Source organism: Tamandua tetradactyla, chromosome 11, assembly GCF_023851605.1.
Source record: "Tamandua tetradactyla isolate mTamTet1 chromosome 11, mTamTet1.pri, whole genome shotgun sequence".
Classification (NCBI taxonomy): Eukaryota; Metazoa; Chordata; class Mammalia; order Pilosa; family Myrmecophagidae; genus Tamandua; species Tamandua tetradactyla.
The window spans coordinates 78,987,679-79,009,011 of record NC_135337.1 but is presented as its reverse complement, the minus strand read 5'-3'; the positions used below and the strand labels follow the sequence as shown (position 1 = coordinate 79,009,011).

General features: G+C 54.7%; 3 protein-coding genes and 1 long non-coding RNA gene across 4 annotated transcripts; 1 reads left to right on the top strand and 3 right to left on the bottom strand.

Annotated features, from left to right (window-relative positions):
• Nucleotides 1-91: 91 nt before the first annotated feature.
• On the bottom strand, nucleotides 92-4,146 carry LOC143650420 (small integral membrane protein 24-like). The gene is made up of 5 exons (XM_077121185.1): nucleotides 4,081-4,146; nucleotides 3,445-3,546; nucleotides 2,929-3,040; nucleotides 2,584-2,649; nucleotides 92-1,493 (listed from the first exon to the last, which is right to left on the bottom strand). The coding sequence occupies exons 2-5, from the start codon at nucleotides 3,515-3,517 to the stop codon at nucleotides 1,385-1,387; spliced, it is 360 nt and encodes a 119-aa protein (XP_076977300.1). The 5' UTR covers nucleotides 3,518-3,546; nucleotides 4,081-4,146; the 3' UTR covers nucleotides 92-1,384.
• A 998-nt stretch (nucleotides 4,147-5,144) lies between these two features.
• On the bottom strand, nucleotides 5,145-5,874 carry SMIM44 (small integral membrane protein 44). Its single transcript, XM_077121184.1, has 2 exons — nucleotides 5,606-5,874; nucleotides 5,145-5,393 (listed from the first exon to the last, which is right to left on the bottom strand). The coding sequence occupies exons 1-2, from the start codon at nucleotides 5,778-5,780 to the stop codon at nucleotides 5,179-5,181; spliced, it is 390 nt and encodes a 129-aa protein (XP_076977299.1). The 5' UTR covers nucleotides 5,781-5,874; the 3' UTR covers nucleotides 5,145-5,178.
• On the top strand, nucleotides 5,614-8,855 carry LOC143650423 (uncharacterized). The gene is made up of 3 exons (XR_013159550.1): nucleotides 5,614-5,747; nucleotides 7,836-7,970; nucleotides 8,229-8,855. It is a non-coding gene; the product is annotated as an uncharacterized LOC143650423 (long non-coding RNA).
• A 1,087-nt stretch (nucleotides 8,856-9,942) lies between these two features.
• DOHH (deoxyhypusine hydroxylase) lies at nucleotides 9,943-21,333 on the bottom strand. The gene is made up of 5 exons (XM_077121183.1): nucleotides 21,058-21,333; nucleotides 16,331-16,684; nucleotides 12,679-12,755; nucleotides 12,003-12,240; nucleotides 9,943-10,758 (listed from the first exon to the last, which is right to left on the bottom strand). The coding sequence occupies exons 2-5, from the start codon at nucleotides 16,602-16,604 to the stop codon at nucleotides 10,430-10,432; spliced, it is 918 nt and encodes a 305-aa protein (XP_076977298.1). The 5' UTR covers nucleotides 16,605-16,684; nucleotides 21,058-21,333; the 3' UTR covers nucleotides 9,943-10,429.

Genomic DNA, 21,333 nt, shown 5'->3' with positions numbered 1-21,333 from the left:
CCCCGGAGAGAAAAAGGCTCAAGGAAAGTGGGAAACCCATTTCCCCAGCATCTATAAACTTTAAGCCCCAGCCCCTCCTTGGAGCCTCCCGTGATGATTTTGGGTAGCCAAATCTCTTATCCGTACCTGGCAAATGAGGAAACAACTCGCGACTCAGAGAGGTGAAGACACCTACCCAAGGCCACACAGCATTGCAGACAAACTCGGCGCTCTGGCTCCCAGCCACCAACCAGGGAGAAACGACACCCCCACACCCCACTTCGTGTCCAGTCCCAGCTCTGCCAATAACGTCCAGGAGACCTGATTCAGTAATCCCGCTTCTGTAAACCTCAGTGTTTTCCACTGGAAAATGGGATTAAGTCAGTGGTTTGGGTGACAGAAAGGATTAAAATACTAGACAGCAGCATCTATTAGGGCCATTACGGTATTTATTTCTTTTATGGGTTCCCGCCCCCTGGTGGGCAACCCTGGAAGTGTCCAGACAGCCTCTCCCTGTCTTGGAGGCTGGAACCCCAGCTTCCGGTCCCAGAATGATGCCCCCAACTCCAGCCTTTATTTAGGCCTGCATTACGAAATGGTTATGTCCAGGACAAGGCCCAGGACCCAGAGAAAGTGAGAAGAAGGGGGAAGAAGCAGCGCTGGGCCCCTCCCCAGATACTACAGGGCCGTAGGGCACTTGGGGCACCAGAGTGAGTCACGTGACACAAAACACAGGGTGGGGGGTGGGGGGCAAGGATTTCCCAGGAGACGGAGCTTGGGGCTCAAAGTCCAGGGATGCTGGACTTAGGGCAGCAAAAACAAGACTGCAGGGGGAGGGTTTAGTCTGTCCAGGGCACCCAGGCACCAAGGGGCGTGAATTGCACGCCTGCCCAAGCACTGCCCCCCTCTCCCATCCCCAAAGCCTCCCCCGGGGGAAAAACAACCCCAGGAGGTGCCAGGAGTCCTTAGAAGGGCTTTTTCTCAATTCTTTAATTCAGAGGCAGCCCTTGGCAATGTTGATCCTGAGGCTGCCTGGGAGGGAAAAGGGAGGGAGGTTCTGGCTTCTTGGAGGCAACCAAAGTCCAACAGTGGTAAAAGCAGGTGGAGCCACGAGATCACAGTGATTCGGGGGCTTCTCCTTGTCCAGGAATGCTCTCCAAGGACAAGAAGAGTCACCAGGCAGGGACCAGGGTGAGACCAATTTCCAGAAGGTGGTGGGTGAAGACCATGCAATGCCCAAGCTCCCTCCACGAGGGAGGCAGGGCTGTTTGTTCCCAAGCCCTCTTCATTTGAGAACATGATGGAGTCATTTCACTGGCCTCAGGCCCAGGTTGTTGCTTATAGGGAGTGGAAGAGCCATTGGGACATCCCTGGGGGGCTGCCTGGAGGAGGTGGTGGGGCATCTTCACAGGGCAGTTTTGTTTGCTTCTTTGTCCTCCAGCTCTAGCCCCAAGTTGCTCTCTCCTTCCTTCTTTGCCTTCTTCTCCTTTTTCTTCTTCTTCTTATCTTCATTACTGTAGGGACAGAAAGGCCCCAGATCAAAAGAAGAAACAGTTGTTCCCATTTACTGGGCACATCCCTACGCCAGGCCTCATGATGAGGGTTTTGCAAGGAGTGTCTTGCTTCCTCCTTCAGAGAGCCCTACAGAGGCAGCCTTGTGGTTTCCATTTCACAGTGGCACAAAACCGAGGCTCAGATAATTGTTTTGGAGAATTGGGTGGATGGAAGGGTGTGTGTGTGAGCAAGTGGGTAAATGGGTGGGAGAATGGAGGGAGGGATGGCAGGATAATGGATGGACAGATAAGTAGTGAAGTGAATGGATGGTTGCATGGAAGGAGCGTAGATAAATGAATACATGAGAAAATGAATTGGAGGAAGGAGAAAATGAGAAATCAACGGATGGTGGATGGAGGATGGGAGGATAGATAGAAAGTGAGTGGACTGATAGTTGGATATTTGGAGGTATGGATGGAGATAGTTGGATGGATGGATGGATGGATGGATGCACGGATAAATGGATGATGAACAGATGGGCAGATGGGTGGATGGAGGAATAAACAAGTCAGGGAAGAAACCACAAGGGCAAGCTTTAGATGGTTCCAGCACATCCTCGAAGTAGGAGTTACATTTTTCTGGGCTGAGCTGGATCTTGGACAAAGTAAACAGCTGGACCCACATCTCTCCCCCAGGCACATCTGGGGCTCAGCTGAAAATCTTCCAGGCTCCCTGTTTTTCTCCCAGCTCCCACACTCCTATTCCTGTCCCCAAGCCTGAGTTGGGATCTTGCTCCAGCAGAGAGCCCCCCAGCCCTGACCAGGTCCCTGAGCCTTCGAGCAGAAATGTCATATCCAGAAGCAGTCAGGACAACTTCAGGGGGTCATCCACACCAAGTCACGTGCTTGAACATGACACCTGCACAATTCCAGGTCACGGATTCGTCTGGCAGATATTTAGGTATGGGGAACAGTGTGCCAACAGAGGGAACAGCAAGTGCGAAGGCCCTGAGGCAGGAAGATGCCAGTCATCTGTGCACGCCTGTGCCCCTCTGAGGTGAGGGCTCAGACACGTGCCCCTGCTCACCGACCTCTGCTCACAAGGCCCTACCTCAGGTCTGGGTCCTGGTACAGGTGGGTCTCCATTCTGAACGCGGCCTCCTCCTCATCCTCGTCCCTGCAGATATGAAGGGTGGGAGATGGACGAGGGGGGCTGCATGGCTGTTGGGGGGGGCAGGTGCAGGCTGCAGGCCCAGAGCCCTGGCCGTGGAGAGGGGGTGAGGGGTCCCAGGAAGAGTAGGGAAATGGGGAGACCTCTGGCCATAAGGGTTGACAGAGGCAGGCACCAGAGAAGCTCAGAAAGCAGAGCCTGGCAGACAGCACATGGGACAGCCCGAGGGAGTGGGGTGGGGATGGGGGGACAGGGGCCCGGGGGGGGGGTGCTGGGGGCGCCCACCTGGCTTTGGAGCACCAGATGTGATTGGCCAGCATGAGAACAAAGACGACAAACAGGAAACCCACGACGGCGGCCAGTCCCACAAGCCAGGGCTTCAGGCGCCCCCCGGAGGCTGTCGGGGGGGGGGGGGGGGGGGGTGGAGACAGTGCCTCAGATATGGGGACAGGGAGCCCCGGGGTGGGGTGGGGGAGCCCCGGGGAGTGCTCCCTGAGGCCTTGGAAAGGGGGTGGGCTTCAGAGATGGGGTTTTAGACATGGGGAGGGGAGCAGGAGGGCCTGGGGGAGAGGAAGGGCTTGGAGACTGGGGTGGGGGTGAGGGGCTCAGAGAGAGGGGGAGGGCTGGGGGGGAGCCCTAGCGGGGGTGTAGGAGCCAGTGGGGAGTGGGAGCACCAGCCATTCTTCTTTTTCCCATCCTCCCCCCAGAAGCCTCGGTTTCTCATTGTGGGGAATGGGGATATGGAGAACCCCTGCTCCGCCACCACCCCCGCCTCCCCCACCCGGGAGGTCGCTGCCCTACCCTGCTGGGCCTCCACGGGCGACAGGAGCAGGGCACCCAGGACGACAAGGACTTGCAGCGTCTCCATGGCCATCGAGCGAGTGCGGGGTCAGCGTGCCAGGCCTGGGTGTGGGCGAGGCGGTCCCGCCCCCCCCGCCCCCCTCCTCGCCCGGGATAAGGCAGCAGGCGGGGTCTGGGGACCAGGGAGTGGGGGGGTGGGGGGGAAGGGTGGCGGGGAGGGGGGAGGCTCTGAACCCTGGAGAGCAACCCCCCCCACTTCCTGCCCCAGGGCTGCACCCCCAGCCCCCTCCCCCACTGAAGGGCAGATTGCAGACTTGGTGTAACAATTAACCCAGAGCCGACCCACCTGCCCACCTCCCCCCCACTGCTGTCCCTATTCCCCCCACACCTGTGCACGCAGGTGTGTGGACTGATGGCTCCAACCCGAACACAGTAACACATAGCTGCGAGCAGCTCTGCGCTCAGCACTTGGGGAGCCCTGCATTTCCTTCCCCTGGCACCCCCTGGGGTTTCACCAGCACCCCATGATTCAGGGACTCCCCCCACCCCCAAGAACCCCGGAGTTGCTGAACATCAAGCTGGATTTGAACCCGGGTCCGGCCTTCTCCCTCACCACCAGCTCACACTGCCTCGGGCCTGGCTTCCTGATTCCTGGGGACCCCCGACCCTGGGAGCCTGGGCGAGCATTAGGGACAAGAAGAGGTTTGCAAACCTCCAAACATAGAGGCTCCCGTGTGGTGGGAGAAGTGGGGGCACCACCGGCAGCTGCTGACTCAGACCCCCACCCCGGCCTTCGACCTTGGTCCCTGGTGATTAGATAGCGGTTGGGAACCCCACCCCCAGCTGCCACGGGAGCAGGCACAGGCACGTGGCAGGAAGGCCCTTTGGGGTGGGGAGGGGGTGTAGCCCTTACCAAGCACCTACTGGATACCAGCGGCCTCCTCCTTTCCGGGTCTGAGGAAACTGCTCTTTGTGCAGAGAAGCTACTCAGCAGGGGCCAGGATGGACAGCAGATGTCGCAGCCACAGGGCAGGCGGCAGGCTCACTTCCACCAGCCAGATGCGCATGTATTAAGCACCTACTGTGTGCCCTGCCCTGTGCAAGGCTTGGAAGGCCCAGAAGCCTGACCCTGCACTTGGGGCATTCTCATCGGGAAGTCAGGAACCCCCCCACCCCCAACCCCAGTGTCAAAGAGACCCTATGGCCGGGCAGCGATGCCACGAACGAGGTGGGAGGTGTGGGTGCAGTGGGGTGGTGAAGAAAATGCAGACCAGGACGGGGGAAGCTGGGAGAGCGGGACCCCACCCCAGAGTGTCCCCTTGCCAAAGTAAGTCACGCAACAGAGTCTTGAGGTGAAATCAGTTCACGCAGCTGCTCTGTGCCTCAGTTTCCCCAACTGCTAAACGGGGATGATAAGTCCTGCCTCAGAGCGTTACAGGAGATGCAGTACACAGGATGGGGCTTCCTCTGGCACGGCGGCGGGCACACTCACAGCACCAGGGAAGGACTTAGCTCCTGCACTTTTCTTTTTTAAAAACTCTTAATATTAATCTTTACTGGCTCGCAGGCAGCCGGCGCCTCCGCTGAGGCTCTGGGGAGGTGGGGGAGGCGGGGAGAACGGACGGAACCAGTGACCAGGCACCCAAAGCTGCCGCCAAAGAGGGAGGACGGTAGGCCTCCAGGCTGCAGAAGCCCCTCGCGGGCTGCAGGACCGGCCCAGGCCCGCACGGGCTCTCAGTCCCGCCTCCAGAAGGCGCTTCGGGTGGGCGCGTCCTTGAAGGCGATGGAAGGGCGGCGGGGAGCCTGGGAGAGAGGATCCGTGGGGGTCCCCCCGCCCCCCTCGCCGGCATCCTCATCTCCCGTCCAGGCCAGCTCCAGCTGCAGGTCCGGACCCCCCAGGAGCTCGCGGGGAGATGCCTCCTGGTCCAGCTTTGGCCCGAAGGCCCAGTCTGCGGCAGGGGAACTGCGCCTGACACCCCCTCCCCGGGTCCCAGGCAGCCCCTCCGCCCCACCCCTGCTCCCCCACCCTGCCAAAGAGGCCCCCCACCCCCCTCCCCCATCTCTTGAGCGAGCCCCCCCATCCCCGGCTCCACCCCAAGGCACGAGAGGTAGCCCCACCCCTACCCCACCCCCACCCCACCCGGGGCCTGCAGCGGCTCACCGGCCAGATCGTGGACGAGGTCCTTGATGAGGTGACCCACGATGGCGTAGGCCACAGCGGCCACCAGGAGCACAGCCAGCAGCAGGTACAGCGCATACCTGGGCAGGAGGATGGCATCGAGCGGCGGCGGCCGGTACTCCAGGTAGGGAGGCTGAGCCGGGCCCAGCCCCGACATCACGGCCGCTGGAGCGGGAGAGGCCCGGAGGTGACCCCCGCAGCGGAAGTATTAAGAGGCGTCCGGGCTAAGAGGATTGGGGAGACACCCACGCCCCTCCACCCAAACCCCCCACCACCACCACTCCCCCACCGGCCGTTGCCATCTGTTGGGATTAATCGCTTCCGCCCGCGTCCCCCCACCCCACCCCTCGCTCCATTCATCCTTGACCCCGCAGGTCTGTTCCCCACCTTGAGCTTCCTGTTTGCTCTGCTGAGAATGCCTCACCCCCACCCCCGCCCCTCCCGGTTTCCCAGGGTCAATTCCCTGGCTCCATTCATTCACCCAAACTTCATCAGGTGGGGGGGACACGTTTGGGAGCAAGACAGGGCCAAGTCCCACCCCCGCAGGGCAGGCCTGGAAGGCGAGGAGGTGGGCACTAGGAAACAAACATCACCTTGCAATAAATGGTATATTAGGTGCGACAGTGAAAAGGGGTCGTGACAGTTTAAATGTGGAAGCCAGGGGTTGCAGAGGTGATGTTTCTGCAGACCTGGGGCAAGGAGAGAAGCAGCCGTGATAGAAAAATCTGGGGTGGGAGTGAAATGGATGGCAGGAACAGGCGGTGCTGAGGCTCTGAGCCAGGACAGGGCCTGGTGAGCTGGTGGAGCAGTGAGGAGGCCCCCGTGGCTGGAGTAGAATGAGCGAGGGGGAGAGCTGGGGGAGGGGAGGGCAGGGAAGGGACGGGGCAGGGCACGCAGGGCCCTGCGGGCTGCGGGGAGGACGTGGGCTTTTCCCCTGGAGGAAGGCGGGAGCCATGGAGGGCTGTGGGCAGAGGAGGGACGGGCCCTGACTCGGAGGCTCACGGGCGCCCTCTGGTGGCTACATGGAGGACAGCGGGCTGGAGCAGGAATCCATGGATCTGGACCGAGGCAACTGAGATGGTTCAGGCAGGTGGTGACAGGGCCGCAGCAGGTGGAAGCAGAAGATGGGGGAGCAGGGGGCAGATTTGGGGTAGATTGTGTGTGTGTGTGGGGGGGGTGTCCAGAACCGAACCTGGGTCTCCCGCATGGCAGGCTTGCATTGTCCCTGGGGTAGATTTTAAGTTGCTCAAACCCCAACCTCTTTAGGCAGATGATAGTGTCCCCATTTCTGAGATGGCAAGGTGGGCTGGGGGCAGCTGTGGGATGGCACAAGGGGTTTTAAGGGCATGCTGAGTTTGAGATGCCCAATTGATATCCACGTGGGGACGTTGTGGGTCTGCAGCTCAGGGGGCGTCCCAGCTGGAGATGGTACCGTGGAAGTCACCAAGGCGCAGACAGGGTTAAATGACTGAGAGTGGACGAGGCCGCCCAGGAGCTGGGCAGGGGGTCCTGGGGCCACATGGGGCCAGCGTTCCCAGGAGGGGGGTGTGGGGTCAGACGCTGCTGACAGGTGGGGGTGGGGACTGAGACGAAACCACGGGTTTGGGACACTGGGAGGTCCCCTGTTACCCCGACAACGGGAATTTCTAGGGACAGGAGGGACAAAGGTTGGTCGGAGCCGGTTTAAGAAAGGAAAGGAGAATGGAAGCTGGTGAGTCACAAACAGATTCTCATACACAAATGTCCAGCACAGTGTCATCCACAATAACAGGTGGAAGCAAACCGAGCCCATCAACGGACCTGTTTAGTAAAATAAACAGAAGCTGGGGAGGTTTGACAGCTCTCCTGAGAGGTTTTGCAGTGAAGAATAAGGAAAAAAGGGGGGAAGGGGTGTGATGTGAGAGGTAAATGAGGTGTTATTTCTTTTTTCTTTTTTTCTTAGCACATCACCACTTTATTCTCTCATACTTTTCTGGACTCTCAATGTCCAAGACACCTTCTGCAACTTGGGCTTAATGCATTAAAGCATAATGTGCCTAAACATTTCATATGCAATCAAAACTTATAAAATGCATAATGCGAATTGTTTTAAATATTTAAATATTGATCACAAATTAAAGAGTCAGATTCTTCCAAACGTTTCTATAAGCCCCAATTGGCGATTTCCCAATCAAGAAACACTTCCACATGCCTTAACAGCGTCTCATTACAGTTAGCAGGCTTCTCCAGAGGTTCCTCAGTTTGAAGAAGAGAGACTGAGCCTGGGTCGGTCAGGTCTCCTCCCAGGATATATCAGTGCTGGCCTTTCTACCCACGTACCCTCCACACAACTTAAGAACATGTTCAGGTGACATTTCATGTTTTTAAGAAACGGCAGCCTGTTTGTGCTGATGGGTGAAGAGGGGAAATCGCCGTGGGGAGAGGGGACAGAGTGAATGACTGGAACCCTCAGTTGGCAAGGGAGCTGGGATGCAGAGTTTGAGAGGCAGCCAGTGGACCCATCTCCTGATCTCTGGATCCTTGTGTGAGCCCCCCGCCCCATTGTATCAAGGTGATTCTGGGTGACCAAGAGACAGCGACAGAAGTGACAATGTGCCATTTCTAGGATCAGGTCATAAAAGATGCTCTGGGGGATGCCAGCTCCCATGTTTGGAGGACACTTAAGCAGCGTGATGGAGATTCCCAGCGGTGGGGACCCCAGGCCTCCAGCCCACGGCCATGGGAGTGAACTTGAAAGCAGCCCCAGTCCTGGTGGAGCCTTCGGATGACACAGCTGTGGCTGACGGCTTGAGGGCCACCAAGCTCGAACTACCCAGCTAAGCCCACCCCAGTTTCCTGACCCCAGGCCCCAAAGTAGTCTGAGATTATTGTTTGAAGCTGCTAAGTTTGGGGTAACTTGTTATGCAGCAATAGCTAACTGATACGGGGGCTTTGCTAGGAGCACACACAGTTCCTGTACAACAGCAGGAGGGGAGGCTGAATGTACAGCAAAGTGCAGGTAGGTGGGAGCACGTGGAAGTCCTAATTGCCTAATTTTCACCCTGAAGTAGGAAGCGGGGCCATCAGCTGAATGAGGATGAGGAGGGGCTGGAGGTTTGCAAGAGATGCGACTGATCCAAGTGGGGGCAAGGGGATGCACCATGGAAACACAGAAAGATGATGGATGGAAGCAACCAGAACATTGAGATGGAGAAAACACCATTTAAATAAAAGCTGCTAGAGCTTTTTCTTATAAGCCCACGTCTGAAATCCTTGACAGTCTTGTGGAGTTCTGAATGTAGCATTTTTCCTATTTTAGGAAGGTAGCCCAGTGTGTATCAGTCAGGACAGCTTATACTATGCCGCAATAACAAACACACCCACTACTCAGTGGCTTCCAACAATGGTTCGCTGCTCTCTCACAACACGTTCAGTGGGTCAGCAATAGTTCCTCCATTGTCCTGGACCCACGCAGTGGAGGTTCCGGAGCCATACGTCATAACCAAATTTGAGTCTCTCTACAGTAGATTTCTCGACCTCCACCCTCACATAGGGCTGGATAATTTTTTGCTGTAGGGGACTGTGCATTGTACATTTCACAGCCTCCCCTAGTCGTACCCCCCTTTCGATTTTGACAATCGACAGTGCCCCCCAGAGGCAGGGCCACCTCAGTTGAGGGCCATTATTCTACAGCACAATGTGTTCAATTCACATCAGGTTTGGCTGCCAGTTTTTTTGGTTTTCAGGACACTTTGGGTTTTGGAACTGCAGACAAGCAGTTGTGAATCTGTAATACCCATTTTACAGAGAGGCCAATGGGCTGCTGCAGGCTGCATATTGCATAGGGGACAGAGGGGCTGTGATGGGGGCCCACAGAGCAGACTCTTATCCACACCACAACACCCCTTCCCCTTTGCCCTCTGAAGGAGCTGGGTAAGTAAGAGGGTCTGCAGAGGGCCAGTATGAGCACTGTTTCTCCAGAGTCCCTTTGGAGGGGGCTGGCTGGGCAGATCTTTTACTCGCACCTGCACACACACAGCTGACTTAAAACAAGACACAGGGAGGCTGATCAGTCACGTGATGGATAAGGCAAAGCTTAGAAGGAGAGCAAGGCCATGTGATTTCCTGTGACCAGTGAAAAGAGGGGGGGGGGAGGGCAGCACATCCCCAGCCTGCAAGGTTCAAGGGCAAGGGCCCTGCTCCCTCCTGCCTCAGTTTCCACACAACCGCTGCACCTGCATGTTAAGGGAGCGTCCCAAATGCTCACCCCACACACGCTTAGCGGTTCCCTGGGAGCAGCCAGCACACACCCCCCCACACACACACTGAAGAGTCATCACTTGGCAAAAATAATTTAATATTCCATTTGGGCAGCACGCCGGGGTCTGGTTCACCCCTCCCTGGCCCTGACTCCCGTCCACCCAGGCCAAGATCCCAGAGCAGAGCGCCCGCTGGTGGGGAACAACAGGACCCGTGGACAGCCCTCCAATGACCCCAACCGGACTAGAAAGATCCCACAGAGAGGGACTGTCTCACTGCTCCTCTCCCAGCACCCCACCCCCACTCACTCCTAGCTAAGCCTGGGCTGGGGCTCCCCACCAATCCTGCTGCCCAAGAAAGTTCCTTTCCAACCCGGACACCCTGAACCCTTGCCCAAAACCCGGCTCCCTAGGGGACTGGACAGAAGAGACCACCACCGTTGGGTGGTCAAAATGCCAGAGCAGATGAACAGATCCCAGAATCGAGATATACCGGGCCGTGACTTCCGCAAATCCGGTTTATAAACCCAAATCCCCGCAGCTGCGGAGTGGCCCGCGGGCGGCGGTCCTAGGGGGCTGGAGCCGGGGGCGCGCGCAGCCGCTCCAGGCCGTCTGCGTACTGGAAGGCGGGCGCGTTCTCGTGCGCGTACACGTCCAAGGCCACCTCGCAACTCTCGCGCACCACGCGCTCGGGGTCCTCCGCGTGCGCCCGCAGCGCCGCCAGGCAGGCGGGACGGCCGATGGCACCCAGGGCTTCGGCGCACTCGTGCCGCACCATGGCGTTCTCGGCGCGCCGGGCCAGCGCGGCTGCCAGCTGGGGCACCGCCGCCTCGTGCTGCAGCTGGCCCAGGACGTAGCCCACCTCGTGGCGGAAGAGGGCGCTGCCGCAGCGCAGGCCTGCGGGGAGGGGAGACGGGGTGCAGAAAGCTCGCTCACTGGGCGGGGAAGGGGCGTGACAGGGGAGGGGCCGGAAGGGGAGAGAAGGTACCCCTCTCCCTCCCTCTAGAGGAGACCCCAGGTGGTCGGGGCTGGGCTGGGGTGCTTGGAGGGGACCAAGCCTTGATGGAGCTCAGTCTGGAAGGGAGGGACCTGGTGCTCCGGAGGACAGGGGAATGGGGGAGTCATGGCCCCCTAAGATCAAAGCTGGCCTTGGATCTTACAAGATGCAGAGCCAGCACCCCTGCCAGGGGTGGGAATGGGGGCAGGCGTGTGCAGCCCAGGCAGAGGGCCCAGCCGGGTAATAATCATCCTTGACTGCCCTAAAGGTAGGGAGGTCTGAAGTGGGTATTGCCTTCCTCCCTTCTCCCTGGACCTTTTCAGGAGGCATTAATGTCCACCCACCTGGCACGACCCCATTAAAGGTTATCTGCATTGTGCATTTGTGTTTAGGGGCTGCTGTTTGTGCATCTCCATTAATGACAATGCATGGGGTGAGGGGGCTGGCTGAGCTCCACTGGGAAGCAGGTCAGAATTTTTTAGCCAGGGAAGTCACCTGCCCGAGACTACAGCCACTTCTGGGGCAGGGCTGGAAGCTGGAGCCGGCCCCTTGGTCTGTGGAGCCCCCTGTTTGGAGCTACTACCCATAACCACCCCATGATAGAGCTTTCTGGGGGTCCGGGCCCCCCAGCAACCCCTGGGGCTCCTGAACCCTACCCCCCCCAGACCCTGGGACATGGTGATGACTGGGGGTCTCCCCTGGAAACTCCCGGAAGGTAGAGAGTGGCTGAGTCCTTGTGGACCCGGGATGGGTGGGCTTCCTCTCACTCGGACTTCCCAAGGGGCTTCTCCCCTCCTCTGCAGCCCCATGAGCACGAAGCTAATAAAAGTAATAGTCACAGCTAAAATGCAAAGGGCGGCAAACTGCAATGCCAGGGGTCAAATCCCAACATGGTCACTGACCTACTGGATGACCTTGGGCAAGTCTCTTGCCTCTCTGTGCCTCAGTTTCCCCCATCAGTAAATGGGACAGGAGAGTGCCTGCCTGCCTCCGGAGCCAGGCCCAGGCTGACCGTGCTGGGGATGCTTTCCTCTGCATCATGTCACAGATGCAGTGCCTGAGCCCCATAAAGGGACATGGAAGGGCCCAAGGCCACTCAGGACATCTCTGGCCCCTGTCCCCACCCCCCTGGGGCGTTCCTCACCCTCGGCCAGCGCCAGGGCAGCCTCCTCGCCTCCAGCATTGCGCAGGGCAAACATGGCCCGGTAGCGGTCAAAGAGTGGCAGGGCCTCGTTCAGCAGCGCCGCCCGCAGCCGGCTCACATCGCGCTCCTCGGCCGGGGGGGCTGGGTCCACCGAGAGGTACGGGCTGCCCGCCGGCTCCCCACTGTGCTGCTGCAGCCACTCCAGGCGCCGGACGGCCAGCTGGCATGTCTCAGCCACCTGCAGGGAGAGGGGCATGTGGGCACAGCTGTCATTGGCAGAGGGAGCACCCTTTGGGCGGCCACTGGGGACACGGGAGTAGACACAACAGGCCCCATCCCCACCTTCTGGGCCAGTGGGTTAGTGGGGGTGAGAGACCACCACTGGAACTCAGGAATGAACAAACGAGTTAGGCCTGGAAATAAACCAGGGTGACATGATTAGGCATGGAGGGGGGCAGTCAGGGACGGCCTCAAGGAAGAGGTGACATTTGGAACAAACTGAGCATGTGAGGGAGGGAGTCGGGTGAAGATCAGAAGAAGCATTTTTCCAGGCAGTGGGACTGGCTGGTGCAAAGGCCGTGGGGCAGGACCATGCTGAATGAGAGACAGGAGCTAAAGCTGGTCCAGGCCAGAGCTGGGCAATTTCCCAGGGGGAGAGGGAGGGTCGGGGCGTTACCTCAATGACAGGGTCGGTAGAGTACTGCTTCAGGATCTCCAGGACTTTGGGGTTCCCAATGGCTCCCAGGGCCTCCCCTAAAAGAACCAACCAGAGTGTCCACATTTATTGGGACATACCACAGCACTCTATCATCTTCTGGCTTCCCCTTGCCCCAGTGCTCTGCTGTCTCCTGTGGTCCCACCCCTGGTACAGACCCCAAGCTGAGCCAGTCAGAATCTCTTGCCCAGAAATTGATGGTGGGGGTAACTGAGCCAGGCAGAAGCTGCTGCAGCCATACAGCACACCCCAGCCCATGTCCCACAGGCGGGGAAACACAGATGACTCTGTCTACCTCAGTGGTGACACAGGCCAACATGGGACCCAAAGAACATTCAGCAAGGGGGGAACCAGAGGAGTTGGCCCATTAAGGAAAGCGCTCTGGAGGAGAACAGTTTGAGATGCTAGGAAGGAGGGTCAGCTGACAAGGCAAGGAGTGACAGGAAGGACTTCTGGGTGAGCAGGAATGGCATGTACCAAGGTCCTGGGGCCAGTGAAGAGACGAGGTCGGGAGAGTTTCCTGCCATGCAGCAGGAGGTCAGGGGACATCGACTGGGCAGGGCCTGTGGGTTGCACAGAGGAGTTTGATTTTTCCTCGAGGGCACAGGTGGGCCCTGAACAGGAACGAGACGTGAGGCTGGTGAAGCCAAAGCCACTCTGCATCGGCAAAGCCCCTCCATGGCTTTGCAAGCTCATGGAGAACACTGTTGCTTATAAGCAAGGTTTAATACACCAGGATCTTGGTCAGGGCCTGACCCTCTTCTGCCCATCACCATCCATGGCTCCCAAGTCTTCCCTGTGGCCCCCCAGGCCCTACATGCCCTGCCTATCCCCTCCCTGCCCTCCCCCTTGCTCCCTCTGCTCCAGCCACATGGGCCTTCTCACCACTCCTCCAACAGGCCAGCCCAGTCCAGCCTCAGGGCCTTTGCATGGGCTGTACCCTCTGCCTGGAACACTGTTCCCTAGATATCTACCCAGATGACTCCCATATTTCATTCAGGTCTCTGTTCACCGATACAAAACTGCAACCCCTCATTACTGACACCCCATCCTGTTTCCTGCTTTATTTTCTTCCTTAGCACTTACATAAGTGTCTTCTGCCATAACACTACTGGGTGTCTGCAAAATCACACCCTAAAAATATCAGAGCTTATGAGGAAAACAAGGTTTAGGGTGGGAGATTCTTTGTAAGGAAAGTTCTAACAAAAAACAGTAATTGAAATCTTGAAGGTTCCCTGAGCCAACCCAGGGTGGCAGACCAAAGGAGCTGGAGAATGCCTTGTGGGATTTAAAAATGCCTCAGAACAATGGAGTATGATGCAGTCACTGTGGAAAACAGTCTGGCAGTTCTTCAAAAGTTAAACATAAAATTAACATATGTCCCAGCAATTCCACTTCTAGAACTGCAAGTAGGGACTCAGACAGATACTTGTCCACCAGTTTTCATCACGGTATTATTCACAATTGCCAGAACGTGGAAACGATCTAAGTGTCTATCAATGGATGAATGGATTGACAAAATGCGTCCATCCAGAGAATGGAATATCATTCAGCTGTAAAAAGGAAGTTCCAATCCATGCAATAACACAGATGAGCCCTGAAGACGTCATGTTGAGTGAAAGAAGCCAGACCCAGAAGGACAAATATCGCATGATTCCACTACAATGAAATATACAGAATCGGCCAATTCATAGAGTCAGAAAGCAGAATAGTGGTTACCAGGGGTGGGGGAGGGGGGAGGGGAAGTTAGTGCATCGTGGTCCAGAGTTTCTCTTTGGGGTGATGGGAAAGTTTTGGCAGTAGATGGCGGTGATGGGAGCAAAACATTGGGGATGTCCTGAAAGCCACTGAATTGTACACTTGAAAATGGTCAGAATTTTGTGGTATAATTATGGAACTTTATGGTGGACATTTAGAATCCAATGCCCAGGAACAGTTAAATGGATTCACAGGCCAGGCTTGCTGGGCGGAGATGCCGGGGCTGCTGCTGAGTGCACTACAGGTGTGTGTGTGAGTGGGGAGTGCTACCTGTCCCAGCCTGTCCAAGCCAGGGCCCATCCATCAGCTGGGAGCTCAGGGTACAATGCTCATTTTCCCTTTTCTTCAAATAGAGCTCCAAGCATGACATCCAGGGGTCAAAGTCTCCCTGGAAACATGGGGAATGAATCCCAGGGATGAGCCTGGCCCTGGCACTGTGGGATCAATAATGTCATCCTGACCAAATAGGGGGAAAGAAGTGTACAAATAAGGTATCAGTGGCTGAGAGAGTTCAGATAGAGTGAGAAGCTATTCTGGAGGCTACTCTTCATGCAAGTTTCAGCAAGATATTGCTATTTACCATGGTGTGCCAAACCCCAACAAAAACCATTCTTGTTAACCCTAAAGAACACCTAGGGCTCTATTTGAGATTCTACAAATTTCCATGCACTATGATTACTTTCCAGAAATCTACAACCTCCAGATAGGTTCCTAGGCCAGCTAAATCCCAAAACCCAGAGGGGCCAGTCTCTCCAGAACATCAACTAATTCCATCCCCCTATCCCATATTGTTGAGAGCTCTTTCCAACATGAAAATCTTAGAATAGGCATAGTCCAAATACCCCAAAAGATTGGGAGAGAGATAAAAGAAGAAGGAGGAGTTATAAAAGAGAAGATAGGATTTAACAACTGAGTATGACTGCTGAATCATTATATTGATATTTCTTTTAGTCTCCAATGTCTAAGAACAGCTAGAAGGAAAAACCTGAAATTGTGGAACTGTCACCCACACCAAACTCTAAAATCTGTTTTATAACTACTTATTACAATGCACTTTGAAATTTATTGCTTTTTTGTACATATGTGGTAATTCACAATAAAAAAGATTTTTTAAAAAGAGCTCCAAGACACCCGCCTGTGCAGCAGATGAGCTGACAGCTTTTCCCTTCCTGCTAAAGGCTGTAATTCCTACACAGCTGTCTGGCTTCCTGGGCCCAGGAAAAGTCCCACGTGCACGAAACCTAACCTCCGGGTACTATACACCCCACCACCACTTAACTAGGTGCAAATGAGCTGGCTGGTGATGGAGACACAGGCCTTGGATTTCATTCATTTGGCCTTTTTACTCTCTGCCTCCCCAGCTAGAAGAGGGCCTAGCATACAGCAGGAGCTCAATCAATTCAGCTGAATGAATGAAATCGATCTGGAATCAACACAGGGTGGGAAGTTTTGGCAAACTACAGCCTGTGAGCAATGAATGCTTTCTATGCTTTTAGATGGTTTGGGGAAAACGCAAAAGATTTCATGGCACGTGCATCCTACATGAAATCTGCGTCTCAGCGCCCACGGATAAATTCTTTATTGGTACACGGCCACGCCTCTTCATGCATCCTCTGGCTATGGAGACTTTCAGGCTACACGGCAAAGTAGGGTAGTTGCGACAGAGGCCATTCGGCCCAGAAAGTCGAGAATATTCCCTGACTGGTCCTTTACAGAAAAGTTTGCTGACCCCCGATAGCTATCATCTGTGAGCCAGTGGGTGCGGGAGGCGAGGAGGAAGTGGGGAAGAAAGAAGCAGGGGGCCGGTGGGGGGGGGGGGGAGAGGGGCCACCTACGCCCCCAGCCGGGCACTCACCAGCCTCGTGGCGCACCATGGCCTCCTGGCCCACGTCGCGGAGCACGTCCACTAACACGGGGATGGCGCGGTCATCCTGCATTTGGCCCAGGCAGTATGCCAGTTCGTGCTTCAGCAGCGCGGAATCGTCGCCGAAGGCCCGGCTGATCCAGGCGATGGCGTCCGGGCCACCCAGCCCGCGCAGGGTGAAGAGTGCCCGGAAGCGAGCCTGCAGCGGCTGCTGGGGGTCCACCAGGGTCTGCCCGATGGCCTCCACCTCCTGCTCGGTCACCATGGCGCGCGCCTGCGTCTGCAGTAGTAGGGGGCCTGGCCTGCGGCTGGGGCTACACCTGGGGGACTCGTGGGCTCAGGTACCTACGGCAGGAAAAGAGCCTGGGTTACAGATGGCTTTCGCCCACCCAGACTTGTTCAGTTCAGGGTTAGGGCTGGCCAAGTGATCCCGCAGGCCCCCTCTTAGGTAGCCCCCTAAAGAACTGAAAATGAGGAGTCAGGCAGCTAACTGGACGCCAATGTTCATGGCGGGATTATGCGTAATTGCCAAAAGGTAGAAGCAATCCAAGTGCCCAGCAGTGGATGGATGGAGGAACAAAATTGGGTCCGTCCAGACAATGGGATGTTATTCAGCCATAAAAAGGAATGAAATCTCAATGAAAGTGAGGGGTAAGGGGTATGGTAGGTATAATCTTTTTTTTTTTTCTTTTCTGTTTTCGTTTTCTTTTTCTATTGTTTTTTTATTTCTTTTTCTGAATTGATGCAAATGTTCTAAGAAATGATGGATATGCAACTAAGTGATGATATTGTGAATTACTGATTATATATATGTTGGTGTTTTATTTGGTTTGTTAATTTTTTTAATTAATAAATAAATTTTTTTAAAAAAGGAACGAAATCCTGATAATGTGACAACATGGATGAACTTTGAAGACATGATGTAAAGTAAGCCAGACATAAGACAATATATTACATGATCTTGCTTCTGTGAATTATTTAGAATAAGCACACTCATAGAGGTAGAAAGCAGAATAGCAGTTGCTAGGGGCTGGAAGGAGACAAAAACTTGCTTCATGGGTATGGGTTTCTGTTTGAGAGGATGAAAATGATTGGGAAATAGATATGGTGAAAGTTAGACAACCTTTTCAATGTACTTAAAATGTCACTGAATTGTACACTAAAAAAAAACAGATAAATTGACTTATGTTGTATATATTTTACCATAATTTTAAAAAATAATAATAGGCGGGCCGCGGTGGCTCAGCGGGCAAAGTGCTTGCCTGCTATGCCGGAGGACCTCGGTTCGATTCCCGGCCCCAGCCCATGTAACAAAAACGGAGAAACAGAATACAATAAAACAAGAAAATGTTTAAAAATGTTTCCCTTTCTTCCTTCCTTCCTTCCTTCTATCCTTCCTTCCTTCTCTCTGTCTTTCCTTTAAAAAAAAAAAAAATAATAATAATAATAATAATAATAATAATTAAAAGGTAAGGGCCTAGTCCGAGAGTCTGGGTTGAAAGCTCAGTTCTGGCCCCGCCTACTTGCTGTGTGGCCTTCTGTAGGTTACTTGGCCTCTCTGGGCCTCAGTCTTTCCATTGATCTGTTCTCCACACAGCAGCCAGAGGGATTGTGGGAGCTAGGCACCAAAATGGCCCCAGCAACCCCTGCATCTTGGGGCTCACCCATACTAAACAGCTGACTTTGGATATGGCAGAAATGCCTGAACATGACATCCGAGAGTGGGCCATAAAAGGCACTGTGGGGTGGGCCACAGTGGCTCAGCAGGTAAGAATGCTTGCCTGCCATGCCCGAGGACCCGGGTTCGATTCCCGGTGCCTGCCCATGTTAAAAAAAAAAAAAGAAAAGGCACTGTGGCTTCCCCCTTGCTCTCTCTTGGATTATGTGCTCTGGTGGGAGCCAGCCACTAGAGCTCAGAACACTCACACAGCTAAGGCCCACATGGAAAGGGAGGGAGGTCCCTGCCCATAGCTGAGTGAGACAAGGGGGCTGGAAGTGCCTTCTGCAGCCCTGGTCAACCGTTCAGATTATGCAGCACTGGCCAATATCTTAACTGAACTGCAACCCCCAGAGAGAACCTGAGCCAAGACCACCCAGCTAAGCCATGCCCACATTTCTGACCCTCGGAAACCATATGAAGTAATAAATGTTGACTGCTGTTTAAAACTGCTAAATTTGGGAATAATCTGTTACACAGCCTAGCTAACTAATATAGGAAATCTTTCAGTATGTAAATTGGACTATGTTACTCCCCTTATTTAAAATCTTCCTATGGATTTCCCCATTACTCCAAACTCCTTGACAGTCCCAAAGGTCCTGCCTGGCCTGCCCCGTCCCCTCCCTTCCTCCCCTCCTCCCTAGCTCCCTCAGCTCCAGCCACATGGGCCTCCTCCAACATCCCAGGCACAGACCTGCCTCAGGCCCTTTGTACTTGCTGTTCTCGCCTTCAGTAACACTCATCCCCCAAATGCTTGCATCGCTGTTTGTACTCTTACCCTCAGGCCTCCAATATCACCTCCTCAGGGAAGCCTGCCCTGATCACAATCCACAAGGCCATTCCTCCATCTCTTTTCCCTTGTTGTTTGGTTGTCTTCAAAGCATTTCCCACTGCTAGACTTCATATTAGGTACTTATGGGTTTAGTTGCTTACATATTAGATATTTATGGGTTTAGTTGCTTCTTGTTAGAGTCTAAGCATCCTGAAGGCAGGGACTAAGACTCTCTTTCAGTCACTGCAGGGTCCCTAGCCCTCAGCACACTGACTGGCATACAGGAGCTCCCCAATAAAAACAACAAGCAAAATAACGACAGTAGCTGACATTTATGTGGCATTTTCTCAGTGTCAGTCACTAACCTAAGCTTTTTAATCCTCACCACAGCCTTATGAGGTAGGTACCATGACTGTCTCCATTTTACAGACAGGGAAACAGAGGCCCAGAGAGGTTAATCAAGTTAATTAGGAATGGAGTGAAGAGACTTGAATCCAGGTACTCTGGTTCCAGAGTCTGGCTCTAAGCCACAAATGCTATGCTGAATGGATGAATCCAGAAGATGAAACGACACAGGTAAGGCTAGGAGAAGAGTCCCCCAACTCCACCCTCCAGGCCCTCTGAGAACCTAGTGGACGCTTCATAAATGTGTCCAGCAGGCCGTGGCATGCTGGTAGCTGAATGTGGCTCCCAGAGGCATCAGCAGCGCCGACTGTGTTTAATGAGGATGACAACATAAAAGAAGGCCAGTCAGAGACCACAGAAACCAGGAGGGTGTGAGCTGGCAGGGTGTTAGGGACCATCGAGACTCAAATCCTTGTTCTACATGGGGGAGAGGCAATTTGTCCAGAGTCACACAGCAAGTCAAGGGCTCACAGAATCCAGGACTCCTAATTCCTGGTCCGTATGGGGCCTCCCTCAAGATGCCTGGGAAAGGCTCTTCCCTACTGCATCATCCCCAGAGATCTTAAACTCTTGGGAAAGAAGAGAAACCAGGCCAAGCAGGCAGCTTAATTATAGATGGGAAGCTCTGTAGGTTAGACCTGAAACGCCATGCAGGTGCTGCCCTCAAACTGGGCCAAATGTCTCTGAGTTTAGTTTATTTATCTGGAATAAAAAATAGGATTAGCTCACATTTCTTGGGTTTTCTTCCAGTCTTTACCTTCTGCCCAGCACTCCTTTTCCCTGCTTTCTTTTTCTTCAAGTCTAATGCATTTGACATTCTAAATATTTCACTGATCTACTCATTATTTGTCTGTTTCCTCCTTACTAGAAAGTAAGCTTCACAAGCATAGGCCTAAGTTATGCTGCCTATGTATGTGTATATTTCTTTTATAAATATATACATACAATTTTGTTCACTTTGATGTGTTCCCAGGTCAGGCAGAACCTGTTAATGCAGTATGTGCTCAATAAATACCCGTTGAATGAATGAACTGGGCAGTCAGAGCCAAGCACAGTACTATGAACTTTTATATACAGTAGCTCATCTGTAAAATGGGTATAAGGAACACATGAACCTCACAGATTCGCTATGAATACAATTATGTTCATTGAGTACCTTGGACAACGCCTGGTACCTAGAAGCACTTGATAAATAAGAACTGGCGCTAAATATTTCCACAGGGAGCTAAACAACCGCCCCCCACCCCCACCCCGTGCCCAGGACAAGGGAGAATACACACAACCACTTCCAAGTCCACAACTCGCTGTTGGATCCACTTTTCAATAGGAAGGGGGACAAGGATGAGGACACGGAGTTGAGGGGATCCCACCCAGCCAAGAAAGAATCTGAGAATCTGCTCGCACCTGTAAAGATCTCTTAGCGACAAACAAGTGTACTTCCCAGGCCTGGATGGAAAAAGGGAAACCCTGGATCGGGGAAACCCTAACACCCTCTCCCCACCCAAAAAGCCCCTCTAAACTAAGAATCTCCAGCAAAGTGGTCTCTGGGACCTCCCCTCCTCAGGAAGGGGTCGCTCCGACACGAGGTCCCTCAGGGACTGCTCTCCCGATCTCCCCAGCGACGACCGGTTTCCCCAGGACGCCTTGCACTAGATCCCTCATAGGTTGGCTCCCCGAGACCCCAGAACCCCGTGAAACGAGTGGCCCAACATGGGATCCTTCACGGGCTCGTTCCCCGAGTCCCCCAGAGAAGTGATCCCCGGAAACCAAGTATCCCGACGAGGCGTTCTCCCGGTACCCGCCCCGCCAAGGCCCAGGACCCACACCGTGATCTGCCGCCGGATCGCGCCAGCGAGCTGCAGGAACGCAGAATCCACCTGGCCAGCCTGCTTCCCCCGCCGCCGCCTCTTCACCAGCAGAGACCGCAGCAGCGCGCTCTGGGGGCCGCCATCTTACTGCCCACGTGACCGGGCAGGACTGCACCAACGAGACCAAAGGGGGAAATCCCATCAAAGTCTCCGGTGGCGGACAGAGGCCCGTGAGCTCGAACGGGCACCGTGAAAAACAGCTCATATCCCGTACTAAAGACTGCTCAAGGGA

Excerpts from the sequence above, each read along its gene's own strand:
- LOC143650420 (XM_077121185.1), bottom strand. The coding sequence starts at position 3,517 with ATGGCCATGGAGACGCTGCAAGTCCTTGTCGTCCTGGGTGCCCTGCTC. Across the intron at positions 3,041-3,444 it reads GCCCGTGGAGGCCCAGCAGG|CCTCCGGGGGGCGCCTGAAG; the intron begins GTAGGGCAGCGA and ends CCCCCCCGACAG. Across the intron at positions 2,650-2,928 it reads ATCTGGTGCTCCAAAGCCAG|GGACGAGGATGAGGAGGAGG; the intron begins GTGGGCGCCCCC and ends TCATATCTGCAG.
- SMIM44 (XM_077121184.1), bottom strand. The coding sequence starts at position 5,780 with ATGTCGGGGCTGGGCCCGGCTCAGCCTCCCTACCTGGAGTACCGGCCG. Across the intron at positions 5,394-5,605 it reads CCTCGTCCACGATCTGGCCG|ACTGGGCCTTCGGGCCAAAG; the intron begins GTGAGCCGCTGC and ends CCCCTGCCGCAG.
- DOHH (XM_077121183.1), bottom strand. The coding sequence starts at position 16,604 with ATGGTGACCGAGCAGGAGGTGGAGGCCATCGGGCAGACCCTGGTGGAC. Across the intron at positions 12,756-16,330 it reads CATGGTGCGCCACGAGGCTG|GGGAGGCCCTGGGAGCCATT; the intron begins GTGAGTGCCCGG and ends TGGTTCTTTTAG. Across the intron at positions 12,241-12,678 it reads CTACCGACCCTGTCATTGAG|GTGGCTGAGACATGCCAGCT; the intron begins GTAACGCCCCGA and ends CTCTCCCTGCAG.